Source organism: Gavia stellata, chromosome 5 (genome assembly GCF_030936135.1).
Source record: "Gavia stellata isolate bGavSte3 chromosome 5, bGavSte3.hap2, whole genome shotgun sequence".
Lineage (NCBI taxonomy): Eukaryota > Metazoa > Chordata > Aves > Gaviiformes > Gaviidae > Gavia > Gavia stellata.
The window spans coordinates 6,967,121-6,990,747 of NC_082598.1; the positions used below are offsets into that span (position 1 = coordinate 6,967,121).

Consider the following 23,627-nt stretch of genomic DNA (forward strand, 5'->3'; position numbering starts at 1 on the left):
CCCCGCCTCCCCCCAGCCGCCGGGACCGCGTGGTCCCGTCTGTGGCGCAGCACCTTCGGCTGCAGGGAGGGACGAAGTGTCGGCCGGGGAAGACTCGCTCTTTCACCATGAGGCCGCCGAAAGTGGTGCCGTGGCGGCGGCTGGTTGGAGTCTCCTTCGGGATGTACACGGCCGAGGAGATCAGGTGAGGATCCACAGCAGGCGGTGGGTTGGCCTCTTCCCCCGTCTTGTGGTTGCTGTTGAGGACTACGACTCCCGGCGTGCCCTGCGCCAGCACGCAGGCAGGCCTCGGCGGGCTGTAAGCGCACGGCCTGCTGGGACACGTAGTCCGAGTGCGCCGTGGCCCTCAACCACTCCTGGGATGGCGGCAACTGAGTAGCCCCGGTTGTTGAGGGTTGGGGCCCTGCTGGACTGTCTGTAGGGCTGTCAGACGCATTGCGTGGCCTGGGGACGCTGGGCGTCTTGGAGGAGTGGGAAAGGGCTGTGGGGCCGGGGAGAGGCGGAGGGTGGGATTCCTTGCGCGGGACTGAGAGGGTCGGGGGGAAAGGGTCTGTGAGGGGACAGGGAGGCAGCCCTGGTCCTCTCTGGAGAGCCCCTCGCTGGCAATGGAATCGGGGGGAGTATGGCAATTACCATGTGCTGCCAGGGGCAGAGGCTGCAGAGTGCAGCATAAAACTCACTTTGGGAGGGCGAAGGCTGCGCCTCTCTTGGGGGACCTCCCTTGAGGGGTTGTGTTGGCTTCCCCCTGCCCCCTGTACCTCGGCCTCAGCAGGGCCTGCCAGAGCCTGGAGAAGCCCTGTGCTGGTAAGGCTGGGATTGTGGCTTTTTCCTTGGTGGTGGGCACTCTCCTGGAGACCTGGCCTCCGATCTGGTCCTGAGTGTCCGGCACGGAAGAGACCTTGCTGGTTTCAGCAAGGGGAAAATGTTCAGATATTTTGGCACCAGTGTAAGTATTGCAGAGTTGAGATCCTCGTTACAGAGGTTTTTTTGCAGCTTTTTCCATCAAGTCGTCTCTCCTGGAGTTTGAGAGAGCTGTCAGCATTTCTTTAGTATTGGTGTGATGTTAGCATTGTGTATATTCAAGGAGATAAGGCTGTTGTTGTCTAGGTGTTTTCATTGGATTTATATCTTCCCCGTTGCTTGAGAGGACACACAGACAAAATTACCTGACTTCTTAGTGTAATGGCTGAAGATGTAAAAGAAATATTTACTGTGGTATGAATGATTGTACGCAGGCAGCGAAGTTAATGATACAGAAATGCCCATTGCATGCACAAAGTACCCTCAAAAACATGTTTTCATCAATAAAAAAGTCAAATAGATACTAAATGTCAATGCTAGTTGCACCGTTCAAGTGTGTATCACGTGGCTGTTTGCTGCCACTGATTTTTTTTTTTCTTTTCTTTCAACTTCAGGAAACTGAGTGTAAAACCCATAACAAATCCACAGTATTTGGATAGTGTGGGGAATCCAGCCATTAATGGACTGTACGACTTGGCTTTGGGACCTCCGGACTCCAAAGAAGTGTGTGCAACTTGCATGCAGAACTTCAGCAACTGCCCTGGTCATTTTGGCCATATAGAACTGCCTCTGACTGTCTACAATCCTCTCTTTTTTGATGTATGTATGCTTAATTATTGTCTTGCTGATGAATGGGTGATGGTGCTCAAGCTGTCATACAGTTTGTAGTCCTTAAAAATAGTAAAGGTGCCGAGATCTGTTTTCTCTCTAAGTTTAAGTGTAATAACAGCAAATGTAGTAGAAAGTTTGTTGTGTCATGGTAGTTCAATACAAATAGACTCCTTAGACTTCTGCAAAATACACGCTTTGTTATAATTATTATTTTATTTAATATTGACGAACAAGAGGGGGAGTGTTGATCACTATGTGACTGACTGTAGGGTCTCATGCCTTAATTAAGTGGATGGCACAGTAAAAATTATTAATAGTTTCCTTTAAACGACTACTACAAACTTACTTGAACAGCTGCCTACTTTTATCCTAGGATCTTCAAGTGCTTCCTAGACATTCAGGGCTTGGTTTTGCTCTGAATAGCTGTGTTGTACATTCTGCCCAGTAGATCCTCTTATTCCAGAATAATTTATTCTAGAAAACTGGATCAACGTGGGTAGAACCCAAGAACCTATCCAGTAATATGCTGAGTGACATAATGTGTGTGCCAAGTAAATGGAAGAATATAGCGTTGCAAGTTTGGTGGCAGCAGAGAGTTGAAAAATGCTAAGCTATATAGAAATCCATCAGTCTTTTTAATTAATTAAAAAAAAGGCTGTCAAGAAGATTTCTTGCGTCTGGAAGTCAGACATATGCGCTTCTCCTAGCTTTACAACTGTTGTGTTTACATGATGTGTGGGATACCTAATGTAGAGCAGAGATTTGACTTGGTGTGCATCTTTCGGGGCAGGTGTTACAAACTTGTTTTGAAAGCTAGTGGTGATGGTCAAGCTGCATATTTCTCCTAAGTTCTTCATGTGCATGTTTTTTCAAAGGGTCATCTTTTACATATAAAAGGGTTCCTGGCTGTAAGGGTAGGATTTGCCTTATTTTGGTCTTCTGGAAGTTAGATGCATAATCTGATTGTACTTTTTAGCTCGTTCTGGAGTCTGAGGAGTGGGGCTATTTGCAGAGGAAGATTCATCTGGCCTATAACAGGAACCTGAGCTGGGATGAATTTGTCTCCTGAGGTGTCGATCTCCCCATTTACAGTAGCTGCCTCCTGCATAGGCTATTAATTGAGACTAAAAGCCTCACTTTCAGATGGCTGAAGTTAGATGAGGTCCATTCCACTTCTAGTCTTGTCCCAGCTTTGAAGTAAAATACTTGTATTTGAACAAGGAATAAAATCATGTAGCAGTAATTCCTAGCCTTCAAGCCACTGGTGCTGTATGCACCTAGAGTGAGTTGTGTGCAGGGCTATGCTGAATAATAAAAAACACTGATGGTTTTTTTTGAAGCTTAAGTAAAATGTAGTTGCATGAAGAATCTTGAGGGACACTGATAGTAGTTGTGACCAGAACGTTTCATTTTACTAGTGTGGAGTTTTGGGTACCACATTGTCCTTTATGGGACAAGCTGTTAGAAGCTGTAATCACAGTGCTACGTAAGAGCAGCCGTGGTCCCAGAGCTGCTGTAGGTATGACAGGCTTTTCCTTTCGACCGCTGGATCTGTTATGTAGACAGCCTGCAGATGGTTTGACGATCATGCTTTGCATATGAGTTTGTGTGGTTGAAAGAAAACGTGTTGTGGGTTTTTTTTTCCCCCAGTCCAATTCTTCATGATTAAACGTAATGATTAATCTAATTTCTGAATTATAGCAGCACTTACTTAAGTTCAAACAAATTATCTATTTGCTTACTGTGCAAGCTAATAAATATACCAGGATAACTTTTTTCCCCTTTTCTTTCCAGAAATTATACCTTCTAATTCGAGGTTCTTGTTTAAATTGTCACATGCTGACATGTACTCGAGCTGTGGTTCACTTATTGCTAAGTCAGCTGAAGGTTCTGGAAAAAGGGTTGCTTCATGCCGTCCATGATCTTGAAGTCATTCTGAACAGGGCAAGTACTATGTATTTCTCCATTCCTTTTTGAATTAATAGTCCTGTAAGTATAGAGCTATCCCAATTTCTTTTATTCCATTTCTTTTAGTTTTTAGAGCAATGTGCAGATGCAACAGGTTCAGAAATTGAAGAAGAGTTAAATCACCATGTTCAGGAAATACTACAGAGTCATCAAATAAGAGATCAGTGTTCAAATGTAAGTACAATCAGTGCTTCTCCGGGGATCTCAGGTTTTGTCCTTTTAAAATAGTAATGTGCAGAAGAACGTCTGTCTTTGACTACGTAGACTCTAGATTTTTGTCCAGGAGTTCTGAATTGTGTTACATTTAGAGGGCTTTCTGAGTAAAATGTCTAAAATGAAGCTTAAAAAGGTTTTCTTACCTGTTAGAGTAACTATTAGGTTTCTGGAAAATACACATCATGAAGGGAAATGTTTTGATTGTGTAAATATCATATAAAAATAATTTGATACTGCTGTCAGTACATTGCCTGCAGATGTTGATACCTCTCTGTATGGTGCTCTCTGTATGAACCGCAGAACATTTTTTGAGAACTTGTGAATCCAGCAAATTTGCAGAATTACTTACAGTGAAAGTTTTAGAAAAAATTACGTAATTGTAATTGAATTCTCGTTTCCATTTAAACGCAGTTTAATGTACATTGTTAGTTAAAGGAAAATACTAGTAAAGAAATATTTAAAGGTCTAACGTCCTAGAGCAGATTTGTTTATAAGCCGAGTTTAATTCCTTAATCACTTGTTTCAAAACTAACCTTGAGCGCTTTGGAAATCATACATTCATGAGCAGTCAAAAGAAGGGATTTTTGTCAATCTTCTGCCTTCTTAAATCATCATTAGAGAAAAGATTTAAAATTTAGTACTGACTTGAAAACTAAAGACTATTTATGAAATAAATTTAAAAAGGAGGCTGATGAGCATTGAGGGATATATGTTTCTAGCAAATATGGGAAGATGATGGAAGAACACTAGAGATCAAGGCATGAATTAAATCAATGCAAGGATGTGCATGCATTGATACTAATAATGTTCGTAGCAATAGTTAACATTAATTATGTAGTGTTTAATGAATTCTTCATATCAAATGTTTGAATTTATTATTTTCATTATTTTTAAGTCTTTTTCTTTTTCCTTTATCAGGTAAAAAATGTATGTGAGTGTAGAAATAAACTGATAGCACAGTTCTGGAAAGCACATATGAGTTCAAAGAAATGCCCAAACTGCAAGTAAGTTTTACTACATGAGGAAGTAAATAGCTGGTGTAAAGTTAAATATTGTGAGCATTTGTATTAACTTTTTATCTGCCTTTCCTGTTTTTCTTTTTTTTTCCTTTAAGATCTAGGAGATCACTAGTGCGAAAAGAGCATAACAGCAAGCTGACAGTAACCTATCCGTCTACAGTGTACCATAAGTCAGGAGAGGAAGGCGTCCTGGATGACCCAGCAGGTAAACTATTTTCCTTCTACTCAAATATGTTTGCATTTATTTTCCTGTATTTAAGGTGCTCAGACTCCCAGCAGTGACTATGCTCTTGTGACTCATGTATAAAAAATTTAAATGAAACAGTAAGCTCAGCAGTAGGGGAGTACCCGACTCCATTAAATTTCTCTGCGAGCCTTCTTTGCTTTTGCAGCTTCGAGTGTCTGTACGTCAGGAAAAGAAGTACAAAAAAGCATAATCTACGTCAACTCTAATGTGGTTTTGAGACCCTGCATTTCTGATGGGTAGATGATTTTCCGCTAGGTTTTTAAACTAGAGGGACCAGATAACAAATGAACTAGGAGGAAGATGACCAATGTTATTTCAGAATTAAAATCAGGTAGTCCTACCTCATATGGAAGAATTTCCTCTTAAAGAAGACAGAAAAGAAAATAGGTGACACTTTCCAAGCGTAATTATTGTAGTGTTTGGATCACTTTAAACTTACTTTTTTCCTCTTCTTCTATCCTTGATCCTTTACGCAACCAGGTAAATTGAAGTGGATTTGTGTGTGTTATTTAAGCTTTAGAAAAGATTTATAAACAGAGCTTAGTCCGTTTGCTAGTCTGTCGTTTAAATACTAGGTTAAATCTCTGGAGTTGTGCCTGGAGAAGCGCGATGTCAGTGATGAGTTTTCAAGTGGAAAGGTCAGATCCCTGCTTTAGCATCCTATCCATAATTCAACAAAGGCAGGAAAGTTTATGTATCCCAATAATGACAACTATGATTTTGCTCCATGAAATTGTAGGCTAATACTTTGGGCTTTTTATTTGAGCCCCTTTAGGACTGTCCAAAGTTTGGGGATGTGTTTTATTATGCTAGTGATGAAAATAGTTGTTCTGGAGGGTCAGGTGAGTTGCCAGAATTGGAATACTTTACCTCACCACAGAAAGCTTCAAACCCAGGCATATTCTTGCAGTCTCTGTTAACATTCACAGCTGAAGTACAGATAAGAAACATCTTGCTCCTGTCAGTATTCAAAAACCAAGGCTGTAACACCTCTTGGTTACTTTCATTACAGTAAAGTCTTGTATGTTCTGAAATGGAATGGACTATATGGTTATATACATTTTGCATAGTCTGTGTCACGGTTGCTCATTGTATTGAATCTTGGAGTACTTCTAACCTTGGCATTGATGCATTCATGTTTAAGGGATGGAAAGGTTTTCTATATGAATGAATGGGGATTTGAAGTTTCAGTGTGGAAAAATCTGTGTTTCTGGACCTTAACCAAAAAAGCAGTAGGAAACTTTTTCTGAGGTCTTGGGAGAATTGCTTTTTGTTCAGTCGTGTGTCCTGGCTTCCCTGGGACACAAGGGGCTGGCTTGCAAGAGAAATGGAAATTGAGAGCTAAAGTCTCTGTCTTTTTTTAAAAAAAAGAAGAAAATCTTTCTGCTTTTCAGTAGCAAGGCCCAGTCTCTTAATTTATAATATAGATGGATTGCTGACTGTTGCTATTGTCTCATCCAGTCGGGTATTTCATGGGAACTTTGATCTCACTGGTAGTACTTGAATCTCACTTCTGTGTTCCCCAGCTGCAGGTTGACTCTTGATTTGTGTTTTGGTCAGTGGATGAGATCATTTGAAGAAGGGGTCCAGCTCACCGTTAATCAAATAAAGCATACCCTTTAGATATTAAAGTTGATTTTTGTTTTCAGTTGCTTCTATTGATGTCCATTAGTCACAGAAATGGCTTTTTTTTCCATGCTGGGAAGGCTCTTACTTTAATTTCATATCCCCAAAGCAAACATGTTAATGATATTTTAATGTAGATGTCAGCCAGTATATTTTGTATGTATTTCCATTCCTTCTCTGAGCTGGAAGCACTTATCATTGTAAGCAAAAAAACCTTTGAAAGTAACCTCTTACGAATATTTTTTTTAAAAAAATACTTTATTTTATTATTATTTTTCAGCTATTGATGAAAGCCAGTTAGGAAAGAGAGGATACCTGACACCAATGACTGCCAAGGAATATATCCTGGCTCTGTGGAAGAATGAAGGTAATGGTTGTTAAGAGCCATGTTACTTTGTTTTTTGTATCATTTAGTGGACAAAGCCTGCAAATGTTCCTTGTCAAACCTTAGCCTTTTGCCTTAAGGGCTCCTGGCTGCAAGACAGATTTTGTGACAGAAGAACTGGTAGCTAGTGAATGCAGAGAGCTGGATTCAATGAACAGTTTGATCAGCTATTCTCAAATTGTGGCTCCCCGCAAATCATGATTGTTGTTTGCAGAGAATTTGATGTTCACGTGGTGCTGCACCTAATATTCCCCACAGTTACGTTGGTTAAAGACTGAGAATGTATTTAGCCATCTCTTCTTTTGAGTTCCCTGTACTCTGATTCTGTCTGCAGTTGCCAGGAAAAACCAATGCAGTTTCATGTATCAGTCACAGCTAGTAGCTGGAGACTGTTTCTTCCTGCTGTTTTGCTTTTTTCTTTTGCTATACTCTATATTTCTGCTCAGAGTTGTTTCTAAAAAATCACGTATGTGACCAAAAAGAACAATGGCAATTCTTTCTAAAGTATGCCGAAGTGTTTTTATCTTAAATGAGCTCACTCGTATTTAACTTAGCAGACGTTTTTGGCTTGACTGACCAAATGCATCTGGGGGTTTGGACTCCCAAACAATAGCAGTGATAATGAGTGTATCTTTTCTACGGTATCTTTTTAGGTTTCTTCTTGCGTTACCTCTTCCCTGGGATGGGTCCCCATGAGAGTTTGGGATTCAGTCCAGACATGTTTTTTTTAGATCTACTTGTGGTTCCGCCTTCAAGGTAAAATTTCCCCCAAAAAACTTATGTAGAAATCACGGGGTTTAGCACGTACTTTTTGCAGGAGTTGGAGATGCAAACACCTAGAGTCCAGGCACTGGTCTGCTAAAGTGTCAGTGAAGTGTTAAAAAAAATCAAATAAAAATCACAGCAGTAACTGCTGGTAAGTTTTACTATAACTTCAAGTGAGTTTGTTAAAGGACTGAAATACTAATTATGAGAAAAATGCATTTTAGTGTTAGTATTTTAAATTATTACAAACTATTAAAACTGTATAGTACTGGTAGAATTACTTGTTAAGGAATCATTCCTCTTTTATGACTGTCCCAGTATAATATATGAATTTTAAAATGCTCACTGTTAGTTTATAAGGATTATTTTTCACGCATTGAAGACTCAGCTTAGAATGTTTGAGGTTTATCATGCTATTTTTCGGTGGCTTTAATCTTCTAAAGTAATTTTGATATGCTGCAGGTATCGTCCCGTAAATCGTGTTGGAGACCGACTGTTTACAAATGGTCAGACTGTGAACTTGCAGGCTGTCATGAAAGATGCCAAAATGATACGGAAGCTCTTGGTTTTCATGGCAAAAGAACAATGTCAGCCAATAAAAATTACAGAAGAAGAAATCCAAACAGTAAGATTTGATGGTTATCTTATTCTTTGCTTTTTGGATGTGTGGGTCAAGTTCAGGCAGGCTCCTGTTTAAACTGTTCCAATAACAGTTTTTGCCTGGGCTGTTGGAGTGTGAGCCATTGGAGATGTTCTCCATAGCTTTTTTTTTTTGCTCATGCCTCTTTCCACTCACCTGCCCGGTGCAAAGGGAAAAGTATTTTATGCAGACTCCTTTAGTCATGGTTTTTGTATTAGATTACTATGTGTGAGACATAACAGGCTCCTGTTACTGGAGAATGAAAGATGTACTGCACAAACAGTTCACAATAAAACTTTTCCAGCATCTCATCAAATGAAAAATGATGAGGGGAAAAAAGCCACTTTATCTTCTAAGCCTAGTAGAGCACATTGTGATCGTGGTTGGTTTTGAGCATTGATGTCTAAACAGAAAAATAAAAATCACAAATAACATTAATTAGTAACAATGCTTGTTTGCTACTGACCTGTTCACATAGTCATATAGTGGTAAATAATAATGTATGTCCTCATGCCTCTTTTCATATTTGTTCATGAACTGTATTATTGAGGGTTCTTTGATACTGGACTTAGTTTCAGCTGAACTTGATTTACATCCTCAGTGTAAAACATTTTGAAAACATTTTTAGTTACTCAGAATTTAGCCACTAGGTGGAGATATGTTCTTAAAATGTTTGACTTGGCGGAAGGTTAATGTGTTTCGGATGTGACTGGTATACCAACTTTTAGACTGTGAAAACAAAGTGATGTAGGTGATAAAAGCTCTTGGATTTACATTATTTTTATCTAAGAATAGGACTTTCTGGTAGCACAGTGATTTGTAGCACGGACTGACTAACCACTAACATCTAGTTTGGAAAGAGGACTGTTACTTACCAGGAGATGATTGATTAGCAATCATGTTTTAAAATCCCACTGGTATATATGTAGCTGTGGTGTTTGGAGATCTCCCATCCAAGTCAGTTTATAAAGCTTGACAGCAGACCTGTCTGAGGGACTTGGTTGTAATAATTTGAAAATGAAGTTTACGCTGTTAATAGTTTTTTGGTTTTTGGTTTTTTTTCAAGTTAGTGTCTTTAATGAGGTGTGAAATAGTGGCTGATGTTTCATTTGCTATTTAATACTATATTTTCAGCCTAGTAAATAGAAGGTATTTTTTGTTAAGTTGAAGTTTCTGATTTCTGTTTCTGTAGGAGACGGGAGAGAATAATGAACCTCTAGACCATTCCGTCCTGACAATGATTCCAGGACAGACCATTGCAGATAAGCTGTACAACGCTTGGATTCGTCTTCAGAGCCATGTCAACATTGTATTTGATAGTGACATGGACAAACTAATGACAGAAAAATACCCTGGTATTCGTCAGGTAGGTAAGCAGGCAGAATCTTAGAGACTCTGGACTTTGTGTGCCACAGGCAGTTAAAACAAAAGAAGTTGATGGAATAAGAAGTGAAGTATTTGTCATTAGTATGTAGGCATTTTTGTGATACTCACCACTATAATATCTGGAGAATCTGTCTGATGTTGCATGCCTTCAAATTTTGATTATTAACTTCTGTTTTCAAAGCTATTAGAGAAAAAGGAAGGACTGTTCCGCAAGCACATGATGGGAAAGCGTGTGGATTTTGCTGCTCGATCAGTCATTTGCCCTGATATGTACATTGGTACCAATGAGATTGGCATTCCTATGGTAAGAATTAATAAAGGAGTGTTTCTTTCTGGTGCAGATGGGGACTGAACTACACTGTAACACTTTCAGCTACATAGCAAGCAGTTTAAAATGTAGAGATTTTGTGACTAATCTGGACTCCTTCCTCCCCAGTGTCATAGCTATATGGTGCTACTGTGTGTTAATAAAGAAGGAGCATTGAAGAGCAGGAAATTCTTACCGTTATACTGAACACCACATCTGGGAAAGAGAATTAAAAAAAAGAAAAAGCTGTACTTGCTTCCTGGGATTATGAATTGGTGCAAACTTTATAAGTAGATCCTGTGCGTCCTGTGGTCTTTGGACAGTGTATCTTGTAACAGCTACGGCAGCCTTTAAGAAAAGGCCATGATAACGTCACCAACTTCATCCTTAATGAATTTTAACCACACAGACATGACACCAAGCCTGAATTTGAGCTTTTTATTCTATCATCTTTTCTGCTTGCCTGTCTGCAAGTAATGGACATGGTGATAATGCCTTTTTTTCTCTGTATTTGTTGGTTTGTTTGCAGAATCTAAAAGCATGTCTTCTTTTTTTTCTAATTGCTGATTGAGTTTTCTTTTTCTGCTGCAGTAGAAAATCGTAAGAAGGACATCATTTCTATTCTTATGGTAGAGGATTTTAAAACAGAAATGTATTTATTTGTCATGACAGTAGATTGAAGAGATCCATCCAAGAGCTTTAAGTAATTTATGTTTAAATTGTATGAGTTAACATTTGACACTATTTTCTCAGTGACTTAGTACTTTTTTAAGCCAAAGTTGAACAACGTATTTCTTGCCTCTCTTCCGTCCTGTCTAGGTATTTGCTACCAAACTGACTTATCCTCAGCCAGTCACTCCCTGGAATGTCAAAGAGCTGAGGCAGGCTGTCATAAATGGCCCAAAGGTTCACCCTGGGGCCTCCATGGTCATTAATGAAGATGGATCTCGTACAGTGTTGAGTGCAAGCAGCCTGACCCAGAGGGAGGCCATAGCGAAGCAGCTCCTCACTCCTTCAACAGGCGCGCCCCAGTCAGGACTGAAGATTGTGAGTATGACAAAGAGCTTGTCAGAGGCCTCCTACACCTGTGGTGGTTTTTTTTTAAATAGTAATACTACTGTCCTTGCTAGTGATTCCAGTGGGCTCGCTCACAAAGACTCCCAGGGCAGGGTTATCTTGCCTTTTAAAAGGTAGCTGAGAAGAAGTTGGGGGTGGGGTGGGTTGGGAAGAGAGGCTTGATACTTTCTCAGATCCTAAAAACCATTTTTCCATCCTGAATTTTATGTTAATAATATGCAGTGTGTGGCATTCATCTTGCCAAGACATGGAGTAGTCTTTCTTTTGCAGCTGACTATTCTTGGGAAACTTAGCAGTATGGAAGTTAAAATATTGCTTTCATTTTATGCTTTTATGTCCCCCTGCCTCCCTATCCTTCTCAGCAAATTCTTTTTTTCTCCTCTCTGTTTGAAATACTAAATAGGTTCTGTATTTGGAGCAGTTTTTTGGTGGTAGTTCTGAAGGCTGAAATTCAGCATACTTGTAGAGCAGGTACAACTCAAGCAATTGATGTGATGTATTCCAGGAGTGGGGTGCCCTCGACTATGTAAGAAGTAGTCCTCTGTTCTGTGTCAGCTGTGCTGGTAGTGGCACCAACCAGGGGAGGAGGACTGGTCTGTCTTTTAGCACTGACTGCTGTAACCTGGGATCCATCTTCCCCTCCACCATCTTGTTTTACAGATGACAAAACAAGAAACAACCACACTGATAGCCTTCTGTTTGTACAGACATTAATGTTTGTGAAATGCTTAGTGCTTGTATCACTTGTTTCTTTGGAGCTGCTGGAGGGTTTGAGTTCTCTGTGCTACAGCTTAATCAAACTTTGAAACTTCTTAATAACACTATCTCCATCCCTTGCAAGAGTTGAGAACTTATCATTTAGCTGTGAGGGCAAAAGTTGTGGTGATGAATAGTTTTTTCACAATGTCTGTTATGTATACCCGTGTCTCTGATAGAGGCGTAGTAGAGATTTAATATTTAAGACAGTATTTCTGTGATGTCAGTTCTCTCAGAACCTGTCACAGAGGTAAACATGACAGTAGACTGTACAAACAGCTTATCATACTCCCGTTGATAGTAATTTAAATGGAACTATGGGTGTTACTGACAGAGAAATTAAAATGAGTCTGTTTTGAGAGACTGTGTTCTAGATAATAATATATTTTTCAGACCTGAAATTATAACTCAGAGATCCCTGGCCTCTGCTTCAGCTACTAGGTCATATTATTACCTTACTCTAGAAAGTCTGGTTCTGAGTGTATGGTGACAGGTATTCAGCCTAGTGGGCTTTGGATAAATAGTTTATTTTCTCATTTACAAATGGCATAATTTTCTTTCTTTTTCAGTCTTTGATCCCTATATTGCCAAGGGAGAGGAGAGATTGGTAGAGTGTGGCTTGCATGTTGTTAACTTGGTTTGATTACTGTGGTTTGTGGGAATTAATGGAGGATATGCAGCCTTAGAGTGTGGTTTGGTGGAAAGCAGAGGGCGTTCAGGGGCAAGTAGTCTTGATTCTCTTACAAAGTTTTGCGCAGAACGTTAATACTAGAAAGAAGATGTTTTGGATGTGTGTATATTTTAAGATGCAGTCTTTCAGAGATATGCATGGAAATGCCTTATAGGCAGCAATCAAAATTCTTTTGCAGGTATGTCGACATATTAAAAATGGAGATGTCCTTTTACTGAACCGCCAGCCCACTCTTCATAGACCCTCCATCCAAGCTCACCGGGCCCGAATCCTGCCAGGAGAAAAAGTGCTGAGGCTTCACTATGCCAACTGCAAGGCTTACAATGCAGATTTTGACGGTGATGAAATGAATGCCCATTTTCCACAGAGTGAGCTGGGTAGAGCAGAAGCCTACACCTTAGCTTTTACTGATGAACAGTATCTGGTTCCAAAGGTAAGTAAAACTGTCAGGTAAATTTATTCCTACGTGAAATCACTTTGTTCGATTTTTTTTGTTTGTTTGTTTTGTTTTGTTTTCTCTAATGATACATGAGATTGATGGGGTTTTAAAATATATTTATTTATTTAAATTTATTTTTGAAATTTATTCCTGGTTTCTGAAGACAGAACGTCTTCACTTGTTGTTCTTTCCTTCTAAAGAAGGCCCAGCACATCTGAACAATCTCCTTCCTTTTAAGGTCAGTGTCCAGAAAAGATTTAGTAAAGAGTTGTGCTGTGATGAGGAGTTCTTTACAAATTACTTTAGTGCTTTTATCCAGGTGGCATAATTTTGGGAGCTGCTAGCACGTGACTTACTACTCCCCCCAACCCTTTTTCTTGTTATCTCTTTAGGATGGGAAGCCACTTCCTGGCTTGATCCAGGATCACATGATTTCTGGAGTCAGCATGACAATCCGGGGCTGCTTTTTCACCAGAGAGCAATATATGGAGCTTGTTTACCGAGGACTAACAGACAAAAAAGGAAGAATTAAAATCTACCCTCCTGCCATTATGAAGCCACAGCGATTATGGACAGGAAAGCAGGTAGTTTATAATAAATTGGATTAAAGAATGCTGGTGGTTCCAAAGTAAACAGAATGCTAATGTTAAAACCAGTGCTGCTGAGGGTTGCTGAAAAGCCAGATCCCATCATCTAATCAACACCACATAGATCTTGGTGTATGTTATTGGAGCCATGAGAGTTGTCTTTCATTTAAAATGACAGTATTAGAATAGTACTTTTACTTGCTGCTCTGAATAGTGTTGCAGGTGGAAGTATAATGCTGCAGTTTGAAGGCATGGGAGCAGAGAAGGAATTTGTTGATCGTAGTGGACTAAGTTATGCCTGTCAGTGCTTTTAAATCTCTGAACTTAAAGGTTGTAGGTAAATATTCTGGTATTTGACTTTTTGGTTGAGATCATCATTAGGTTGATGTAATATCTGGGAAGCTGAAGTGAGTGCTCCATTTTCTATTATTTAAGAGAGTTTAACATTCAATGCAAGTATTAGTCTCATAGCAGAGTAGGGGAAATTCTTAGCCAGCTTTTCCTGTAAAACCCAACAGACAACTCTTTTTTTTTTTAATACATATATGTGTAGATATCTAATTATTGGAAAATTCTTCGGTGCCGTATGTTTCTGAATAATTATATGTCTCAGCTCATTGATCTTTCAAAGGCTAGAGTAACAAGAAGATATTCCTGTCTTGTAAACTTCAGATTTCCAAGCTTTTAAAGCTTTGCTGTCAGTGGAAAAAATACGTATAGGATGTTGCTTTTCTCCTCCATGCCAAATTCTTTACATTGAGAAGGGAATATAGGAAATAAATTGTTCCTGCCACTCTTCGTTCTTCTTTGTAGGTTGTTTCTACATTGTTAATAAACATCATTCCAGAAAACCACGTCCCACTGAATTTGACTGGGAAAGCTAAGATTGGTGGAAGAGCCTGGGTAAAGGGACCTGCAAATAGATGTCTAAATCTTGAGTCAATGTGTGAATCTCAGGTATGCTGGGGCAGCAACTCAGGAGGCTGGGCTGTGGGCTGTATTGTAATAAAATTGTGAATAGAGTAGAGGAATAGGAATGGAAGCAGGCAGATGACAAAGTTAAAAACAGATATTGAGCAACGTTTACTGCCAGAAGGTGGTGAGTAGAGGATAGGCTTGAGGGTCAGGAAAAATTCTGTTCTCATCCTGACTGATACAGGTTTCATCTGGTTTTGTTAGCCATGTGTCTTCATTGTGTGACTTTATAGGTGGAAAAATACAGATGGTGTTAGAAGTTTTATTTTTAGTATAAATTCTGGAAGTTTAACTGTTCACCAATATGTGGGCTTTTTAAACTTTTTACTTAAACCTATTTTCATGTAGATTACACAGAAAAACCTGTAGAGATCATAATAAGATCAAAAATTCTGTTTTCCTGAATAGCTGTGTTTTATTTTTCAGGTTATTATTAGAAATGGGGAATTACTGTGTGGAGTCTTGGACAAAGCTCACTTTGGCAGTTCTGCCTATGGTCTGGTCCACTGTTGCTATGAAATCTATGGGGGTGAAACTAGTGGGAAAGTGCTGACATGTCTAGGACGCCTCTTTACTGCTTATCTGCAGCTGTACAGGGGATTTACAATGGGTGAGTAACACAAGGACTAATTCACCGGTGCTGTATTGCAGCACCTCCTGAGATATGAAAGAGACATTGTTGGTTGTAATACATGGTAAGAGTTCTGTAAATAAATTTTTGCAAGACTCTCCTTGAGTGGGATAGCTGTTTGCCAGCCTTTTTTTTGGTGGTCTTTGTTCTGGTTGGTGCATAGCTGGTCTTCTAAGCATAAAGAGAAAGTATAATCTTGAGTATGTGCATCAAGTTCTTTCTTCTATCCTGCCTAATCAAAGTGTACAGAGCCTAAATGTCTTGTGTTGAAATTCTGTTTAGATCAAAACCTCCTATGAGTCTTTGTTATTTTACTTCTCTGAAAAAGAATTGTTGCGTATAAACCAGAACAATTGATAAAGTGAGGTGGAAGAACTTTGTGGGGTTATTAGTCAAGTCTTGCATATCTCATACTACTGTAAATCTTTTGGTAAATGTTTGACTTTCATTACAGCTTTGCTAACTCATACAAAAATGCACTTGGCAGGCAATAAAAATTTGACCCACCCTTACTGTACTCACTCTTCTTGCAATAGTTGAAATATTTCAAATTACCATGTAGAGCTTTACAAGATGTTTTTGTACTAATGAAATACTTAGAGTATATAGCAGCAGGAGTGTTTAAATTGGCTGTTATCTGAGGGCACAATATGATCACTTAAAGTTACGTAGACACGGTCAACTGGTAGACAGCAGTAGTGAGGAACCAACAGACTGCCGTGAGCCAAGGAAAAGGGAGGGAGATCCTATTGAAGTGAGGAAGGTGCTTAATTGACTGGAAGACACAGAAAATATGACTTGAGAGCCAGGGTGCAAAAACTAGTCAGGAAAAGGTAATGAGGGTGGGATCACTAGACAGTTAAGACATCAGAAAAAGAGAAGTGGGACTGGAGCAGGAGTGGGATTTCGTGAAGATGAGATGATTTGGCACTGAGCAAAATGAGACTTTGGGATGAGATGAATAAGGTTCAGGAGAAGGAGATAAAGTAGAAGAGGCAAGGTTGTAATGGGAAAAGGAGAGCAGGGCTGGACAGAAAGAGTGAAGATAGAAGGACATGTGACAGGGCCATAGGCTCCTTTGCCTTGTAATTGTGTGTGTAACTTACTAGCAAAGTGTCCCACTTGTCCCCCTAGAACTGGTGTACGTGTAGCCTGGGAGGAACCTCTGGAGGTGACCTAACGCAGCTCCCTGCTCAAAGCAAGTCCTGCCAGATGAGCTGAGGCAGAGCTGTGTCCAGTCAAGTTGTGAATATCTCCAGGAATGGCGATTGTGCAACCTCTCTGGGTCCCTGTGCCAGCATTTGATCATATACATTGTCAAAATTTTTTTCCTCATGAAGAAAATTTTTTTTCCTTGTATCTCTAAACGACAGATACACACATCTTTCAGCCTTTCCTCATCCATCATGTGCTCCAGCCATTTTAGTGACTTTTGCAGAACTTACAAATAGATTACAGGATTTAGGGTTCCAACCTTTGATTTGTTATAAATTGTTCTTCTGGTCCTATCATCACAAGGGTCTCTTTTTAGTTTAACTTTTTAAAACTAGGAAATTACAGATGCTCCAAAGGTCAGCTAATAGGAACTTGAAAGTGGATGGAAGAGAAAAACAGTTTGATGTGGCTGGCCTGTAACGTTTGTTTGTGTGCAAGCGCACCAATTAATATTTTATAGACACTGCTGAAGTTAAGACTTCTTAAGTTAGGCAGTTGCTTTTGCACCCTTAATGCTTAGCTTAGCTGATGTTGCATGTTTTGTTGAGAGCCTATGCCTTCTCGAAAAGCCGCTCAGAATTTTTTTTTCTTGTCAAACTGCAGTTAGTCTGACTTTTAACAATTACTGTATCTTTAATTGTGACTTCCTGTTCTAGCTCCTTGCTCTCAAAATCCCTGACACCAAATGTGGTTTCTTCCTCAATTCTTTTTCAGTTCAGATCATTATGTGGTCTGTCACTCTTTTTTTAACAGGGATTGAAGATATTTTGGTTAAACCTGAAGCAGACCACAAAAGAAAAAAAATCATTGAAAAGTCCAGACAGTGTGGTATTGAAGTAAGTCTGCCTTGCAGAATTCTTCCCCGCCCCCCCCAAATTAAAAATTTTTGAAATCTTGCCCTGTTTAACCATGTCTGCTTAGCACCTAAAAAACCCTATGTTTTACTTTCAGGCTGTTAGAGCTGCTCTTAATTTGCCAGAAACAGCATCCTGTGAGGAGGTCCAAGGGAAATGGCAGGATGCCCATCTCTGCAAAGACCAGAGGGATTTTAACATGGTTGATCTGAAATTCAAGGAGGAAGTAAACAATTACAACAATGAAGTTAACAAGGTTGGCATTGAGGCATCTGTGTATACTAATCTTGTTTGGAGACTTTCTTATTAAGTTAAAGTGGATGAGGGGCGCCTGACTGTTCTGGAGGCTGAAGCTTTCCATCTGTCCCCAGCGTGAGGCTTCACATACTGCCTGGCCGCCTCAACCTTGTCCTTTCTGAATGAGAAATTGGCTTAATATTCAAAACGCTTTTAAAATTATAAATAGGAATGTTTGTGATTACTCATTGTTTCACTTTCTTAAAGCCTTCAATAAGAATTGCTTTGGTTTATTATTTTATTAATAATGGTTTGGTTTTGTTTTCTTCACCCTGCCGCAACTCTTTAGGTTTGTATGCCCCTTGGTCTCCACAGGAGCTTCCCAGAGAACAATTTGCAGTTGATGGTACAGTCAGGAGCCAAAGGATCCACTGTAAATACAATGCAGGTAATGATGGCTAGAATACTTAGCAGCTACATGTGTTGATGTGATTTGTCCTAGAACGTAAGCTATTGAGAAGCTCTTGTGTGGATATCTAAGACCAAAGCAAGATTTTTGTTCTGAGCTTTGGGAATGGAGGTTTTTGGCATGAAAAAATTTTAAAAGGATGTAATAAAGACCTTAGAGGGTGATGGAGGAGAATCAATTTCCATTATAACCTCTATTTTTGCGTCAGTTCTTAGTACGTTAGGATTTATAGAAACAGCAGACCTTCTTGTTAGCAGGAATGCTGCGGATCGTACAAACAAACCTACTGTAGGAGAAAGAGAACTTTTCCTGGCCTTTGTCGGAGACTGACCCCTGTTTCCTTCTTCCACAGCTGAATAGGAACAACTAAATCTTATTTTGATTTTGGTAGAGATGGCAAGGATGCTTTTTCATTTTGCCTTCTGCAATACACACACCGAGCAATAAATGCTATATAAAAAGGCCATCTTAAAATTCTGTCTCTGATGAGAGAGAATGACCAAAGCTCGAGAGAGGATTCTGTTTTGTTTTTTTCGTTCTGTTTTTAGTACACTGCTGAGAGGTGGTGAGGGAATGTAGGGACCTAAAAAATACTTATGATATTTTTAGTCTCACATCTCTTTGTATTAAAATAAGCATACAGAATAAGAATGGAAATGTTGAGGATGAGTCAGGGGGCTGGAATAACCTTTCTGCCTGTCAGTAGCAAGAACATTTAATGAACATGTCGACATTTAGTTAAATAACATTCAGTGAACATTTTAATTTTTTTACTATGTTTTTCAAGAAAAATGGTTGAACTTACGTGAGCAAAAAGTTGGATGGAAAAGTGATGTTTCCTTTTTTCCTGTCCACATTTAGATTTCTTGTTTGCTGGGCCAGATTGAATTGGAAGGTCGAAGACCCCCACTGATGGCATCTGGCAAATCGCTGCCATGTTTCCAGCCTTATGATTTTTCCCCTAGCTCAGGAGGATTTGTGACTGGCAGATTTCTCACTGGGATCAAACCTTCTGTAAGTTTAACACTTCTTGTGCTTATACTGAAGTTTATTTAAATCTTGGTATTTTAAGACAGTGTCTGTGATTATAGATAAATCAGCTTGGTTCACCCTACTTTCATATGTAGCTTTTGAGAAAGAGCATGAATTGCCAGTCTTGGTGTGCTTCTCAGCAGAATGCTGATGGTATTGTGCTTACGTTTAGGAATTCTTCTTTCACTGCATGGCTGGCAGGGAAGGTCTCGTGGATACAGCTGTCAAAACCAGCCGTTCCGGATACCTACAAAGGTAAGAGGCTAGTTTTAGCCTTTAAAAGGTCCTTTTGTTTGTTTTGGTTGGTGGTTTTTTTTGTTTGATTGGTTTTTTTGTACAGTACTGTAGACTGGAAGAAGCGCCTGTATTGCTTAGACTAACTTCAGTGTACTTGCATTTTAGAAAAGTGTTTACTGTCTGAGTGTTGAATGTTCTAAGGCCGACTTCCTAGAGGACTAGATCAAGTGGGACTGCATCATCTCTAACTTATCTCTGGCACATAGCAGCAGCAGCAACGAGAAATCTTTTTTCCTGGTACAAGTAAAGATGTACAGATTCCAGGCAACCCTAGTTTTTCTTGGCCACACTGTGTGGTCCTCATCTTTATTCAGGCAACACCGCCAGTATATAGAAGATGGAACTTTTTAATTGTTTCAGAGGGTACTGAGGGGTTCTAAAGGAGGGATGCCCCCTTCTTTCAGACAACTGTTTTAAGAGTGACAGCAGAAATAGAGAGTAATTTGCTATTTCATTTTAAGTCACTTCAGTCCAAGGAAACTGGAGGGAGCAACATGCAGAAAGCTTTGCAGTATCATTACACACTTCACCTGTGTGTCGCATGTGTATGATTTTTGGCTTCCAGAATTCCTGATCAGCCCTTAAGTGCACTTTAGATATTAATGAAAGCAGTATTTTTCATGTTAGAGTTATATCATCCTTATTGCTTTGTAGACTCTTAACAGCAGGGTTTTTTCTTTTTTCTTTGGAACAGGTGTATCATAAAACATTTGGAAGGACTGGTAGTTCAGTATGACCTGACTGTACGAGATAGTGATGGCAGTGTGGTGCAGTTTCTGTACGGAGAAGATGGCCTTGATATCCCTAAAACTCAGTTCTTACAACCCGAGCAGTTTCCTTTTATTGCAGAAAACTATGAGGTAGAACACCTGAATCTTAAGTATTTATATGGGGTGAAGATGAAGACTGAAATGCATAGTTAACATCTGGCATATCTGTTAGGGATCCAGTGGCATAGTTGTTTCTCTGTGGCATAGTTTAAGCAGTCTCAATTTCAACAGAGCACCAAGCGCTCTCCCTATTCTCCTATACTCTAATTCTGCAGTTAGATTCAACACAGATGATTTTACTCTTCAGTCTGTCAAGTTTCATTAACTTCCTTTTACCAGTATCATCACTGGTTATTAAAGAATGGCAATAGTCATATAAAGATATAAGGAGTTTTGTCTCATTTGGGTTGAAAACCAATTTATAAAATTGTTTGACAGCAGCTGAACATTTTGAGTGGCAGCAGATGACCTTTTCAGTTTGCTTTGCCTTTTCTGCTACAGTGAGCATAGAGAGAAGAAGAATCATACAGATAACTTTCTTATAGGTAATCCAGAAGACATACCATCTGGATGAAGCTTTAGCAAGGATGGAGTCTCACCAAGCTAATCAGCAGTTCAAAGCCCTCAAAAAGTGGCGAGCCAGGCACCAAAACTCTGTGCAAAGAGAAGGAGGTTTTCTGTTGTTTTCCCAAAAGAAAATGGCAAGTGTAAAAGCACAGGTTCCAGGAGGAGAAATAAAAAATGGAAGAGATCCTGCTACTTTACAGGTAACACAGAAGCAGTTGAATTGACCGAGCCCTTTAAAAAAGTTGCAGAATTCAGTGATTTTGGCTTTTTATAGAAACATAGAATCATTTAGGTTGGAAAGGACCTTTAAGATCATCGAGTCCAACTATTAACCTAACTCTGCCATGTCCACCACTAAACCGTGTTCCTAAGTGCCATATCTACATATTTCTTTTAAATACTTCCGGAGATGGTGACTCTGCGCAGCTCCTTGACAACCCTTTTGGTAAAGAAATTTTTCCTGATATCCAATCTAAACCTCCCTTGGCGCAACTTGTGGCCAATTCTTTTTGTCCTATCACTTGTCACTTGGGAGAAGAGACCAGCACCCACCTCTCTGCAACCCCCTTTCAGGTAATTGTAGAGAGCGATAAGGTCTCCTCTCAGCCTCCTCTTCTCCAGACTGAACAACCCCAGTTCCCTCAGCCGCTCCTCATCAGACTTTTGCGCACTAGCTTTGTCGCCCTTCTCTGGACACGCTCCATCAACTCAATGTCCTTCTTGTAGTGAGAGGCCCAAAACTGAACACAGTATTTGAGGTGCAGCCTCACCAGTGCCGAGTACAGGGGACAATCACTTCTCTACTCCTGCTGGCCACGCTGTTTCTGATACAGGCCAGGATGCTGTTGGCCTCCATGGCCACCTGGGCCAAGTGTCCCCAAGTGTTTCACAGTCCACTTACACAAGTTACCTTTGAAGGAATCGTATTTCAATTGTGTGGGTGATGAAGCTGAGATTCATTTATTAAAACCTGTGGGCCCTGGTGCTAGGGCAGAGGCCAAAAACTCTGACGTAAAACAGGTTTTAGAAAACAGCGCATGTTTGTGGGTGGTTTGGGGGGATTGGTTTTGGGTTTTTTGGTGGTGGGGTTTGGGGTGGTTTTTTTTCATGTGTACAGAGTAGATCTCTCTTGGATGGATAGATGGCTGCTGGCTGGATGATAGCCTGTTTAAATACGAGGCTCAGAGGGCTGAGCCAGCCCTGCCTAGTGTTTCAGAAAAGTACTCTTGCTTAAGCCTCTTGTACATCAGGGCACTAATCTATATGTTACGGCCTCTAATGAAGATTGTAAGTATGGACACAAAATGCAAACAGGTGCTGCTTCACAGCCTCGTTTTCACAAGAAATTTACCTTGGTAGAACGTGGACAGTTAGCATGAAGCTCCAAGTTGAAGGTGTTGAGATGTATAACTCCGTTAGTTTGTCTGCAAATGTTATGCCTAATCATTGGTTCGTTTATCAGCTATGCTGAATTTGTGTTGCTATTGGCACTTCTGATAACTGTTCGAAACAGTTTGGCCTGGGGATTCATTCATTGTTTGTTCATTTTTTTCTTTCAGTAGATTTGGTAGATACAGAGACACGTTTATCTCTGTCTCAGTATATTATAAAACAAAAAGACACGTAGAAGATATGTTTAGCTTATTTTCTGTATTTTTTTTTTTAAATGCAACATCTGAAATGTTGCTTGAAAGACTAGCAAACTGAAGAAAAGAAGTAAAACTGATGAGCATGCGTAAGATGTAAACTACATTCAAGGTCTCTGCTGGACTATTGCACTTGAATGTTGACAGCTGAAAATCAGAGAAGCTCCTTTGTCAGGCCAGCTTTAGGCAGGCGAGGCCACAGTCGGCTAGAAGTAAAGATTTAAGTATGTCAAGGGGGTTCGCTCCCAAGTTAAAATAATTATTAGAGGGCTGTATTTCACTGATTTCTGGAGTAGTTACTATGGTAGGTAACTCTGACTATATCAAGTTTGTAGAGAACCTTGAAATCATTTGGGATCAAAAGTCTAAGTATCAGAAAATGGAGAATGCCATACTTGTAGCTGAGTTGTTGTTCACTGTGTGTTACATACAACCTTAAGTTTTACGCAGGTAGTCTTTTCCTCCTTCTCTATTGCTCGATTGCTGTGTTGTTTAGTTTTGGTCTTACTGTGGATAAACTAGCCCACTTAAAAAATCCCCTATTATTTTCAGTTATTGAAGATGTGGTATGAACTAGATGAGAAGAAACGAAGAAAGTATCTGAAGAAGACAAATAAGTGTCCTGACCCAAGCCTTGGTGTTTGGCGCCCAGATACTTATTTTGCGTCTGTTTCAGAAACATTTGAAAATGGAGTTGAAGATTATATCAAAAAATGGGAATCTGAGAACAGACGAAGTTATATGTGCCCAGCACTTTCTTCTGATAGGTAACAACTTCTGCGTCTCTACTACTTTGCGCTGAGCCAAAAAAAAACCCCAAACCTATTTTTGGACTGAGTTTGCTAAAGATGAAAAGTCTTTATCAACTCTTGTTTTTGTAGTGACCTTTGTGAAACAAAGTAGTGTGTTTCAGAATGGTTCCTGAAAACCAAGTGTGCTTAGGGTGCAGTGGAGGGGTCCCAGTTATCTGTTTCTTCGGAACCTGAATTTTCTGTGCTGCTAAGGGCTTTGGCAGAGGCTTTATGGAATAACAGCAATGTCTTGCCGTCCCCCTACATATAAAATAATACTTTACAGTAACAGTTAAAAACCAGAAAATACTCTTGCCACACCTTGGAGTTAGCAAGACAGTTGAGATAAGCAAGTGGGAGTAAATGGACTCTCTTTTGACATTCTGGGAATTAGCAGTAGAA

General features: G+C 39.8%; 1 protein-coding gene across 1 annotated transcript in view; it reads left to right on the forward strand.

Annotated features, from left to right (window-relative positions):
* The first annotated feature begins 107 nt into the window (after positions 1 to 107).
* The window catches only part of POLR1A (RNA polymerase I subunit A), a 36,542-nt gene continuing 13,022 nt past the window's right edge, over positions 108 to 23,627 (forward strand). Inside the window, exons 1-24 of the mRNA XM_059817395.1 lie at positions 108 to 184; positions 1,416 to 1,620; positions 3,427 to 3,576; positions 3,667 to 3,774; positions 4,735 to 4,820; positions 4,931 to 5,040; positions 6,989 to 7,075; positions 7,747 to 7,849; positions 8,321 to 8,483; positions 9,691 to 9,864; positions 10,066 to 10,188; positions 11,011 to 11,238; positions 12,894 to 13,148; positions 13,547 to 13,738; positions 14,555 to 14,698; positions 15,143 to 15,326; positions 17,316 to 17,398; positions 17,514 to 17,672; positions 18,003 to 18,101; positions 18,984 to 19,136; positions 19,327 to 19,409; positions 20,146 to 20,311; positions 20,767 to 20,988; positions 22,987 to 23,201. Coding sequence (XP_059673378.1) covers positions 108 to 184; positions 1,416 to 1,620; positions 3,427 to 3,576; positions 3,667 to 3,774; positions 4,735 to 4,820; positions 4,931 to 5,040; positions 6,989 to 7,075; positions 7,747 to 7,849; positions 8,321 to 8,483; positions 9,691 to 9,864; positions 10,066 to 10,188; positions 11,011 to 11,238; positions 12,894 to 13,148; positions 13,547 to 13,738; positions 14,555 to 14,698; positions 15,143 to 15,326; positions 17,316 to 17,398; positions 17,514 to 17,672; positions 18,003 to 18,101; positions 18,984 to 19,136; positions 19,327 to 19,409; positions 20,146 to 20,311; positions 20,767 to 20,988; positions 22,987 to 23,201 — 3,569 coding nt within the window. The remainder of the gene's footprint in view (positions 185 to 1,415; positions 1,621 to 3,426; positions 3,577 to 3,666; positions 3,775 to 4,734; positions 4,821 to 4,930; positions 5,041 to 6,988; positions 7,076 to 7,746; positions 7,850 to 8,320; positions 8,484 to 9,690; positions 9,865 to 10,065; positions 10,189 to 11,010; positions 11,239 to 12,893; positions 13,149 to 13,546; positions 13,739 to 14,554; positions 14,699 to 15,142; positions 15,327 to 17,315; positions 17,399 to 17,513; positions 17,673 to 18,002; positions 18,102 to 18,983; positions 19,137 to 19,326; positions 19,410 to 20,145; positions 20,312 to 20,766; positions 20,989 to 22,986; positions 23,202 to 23,627) is intronic.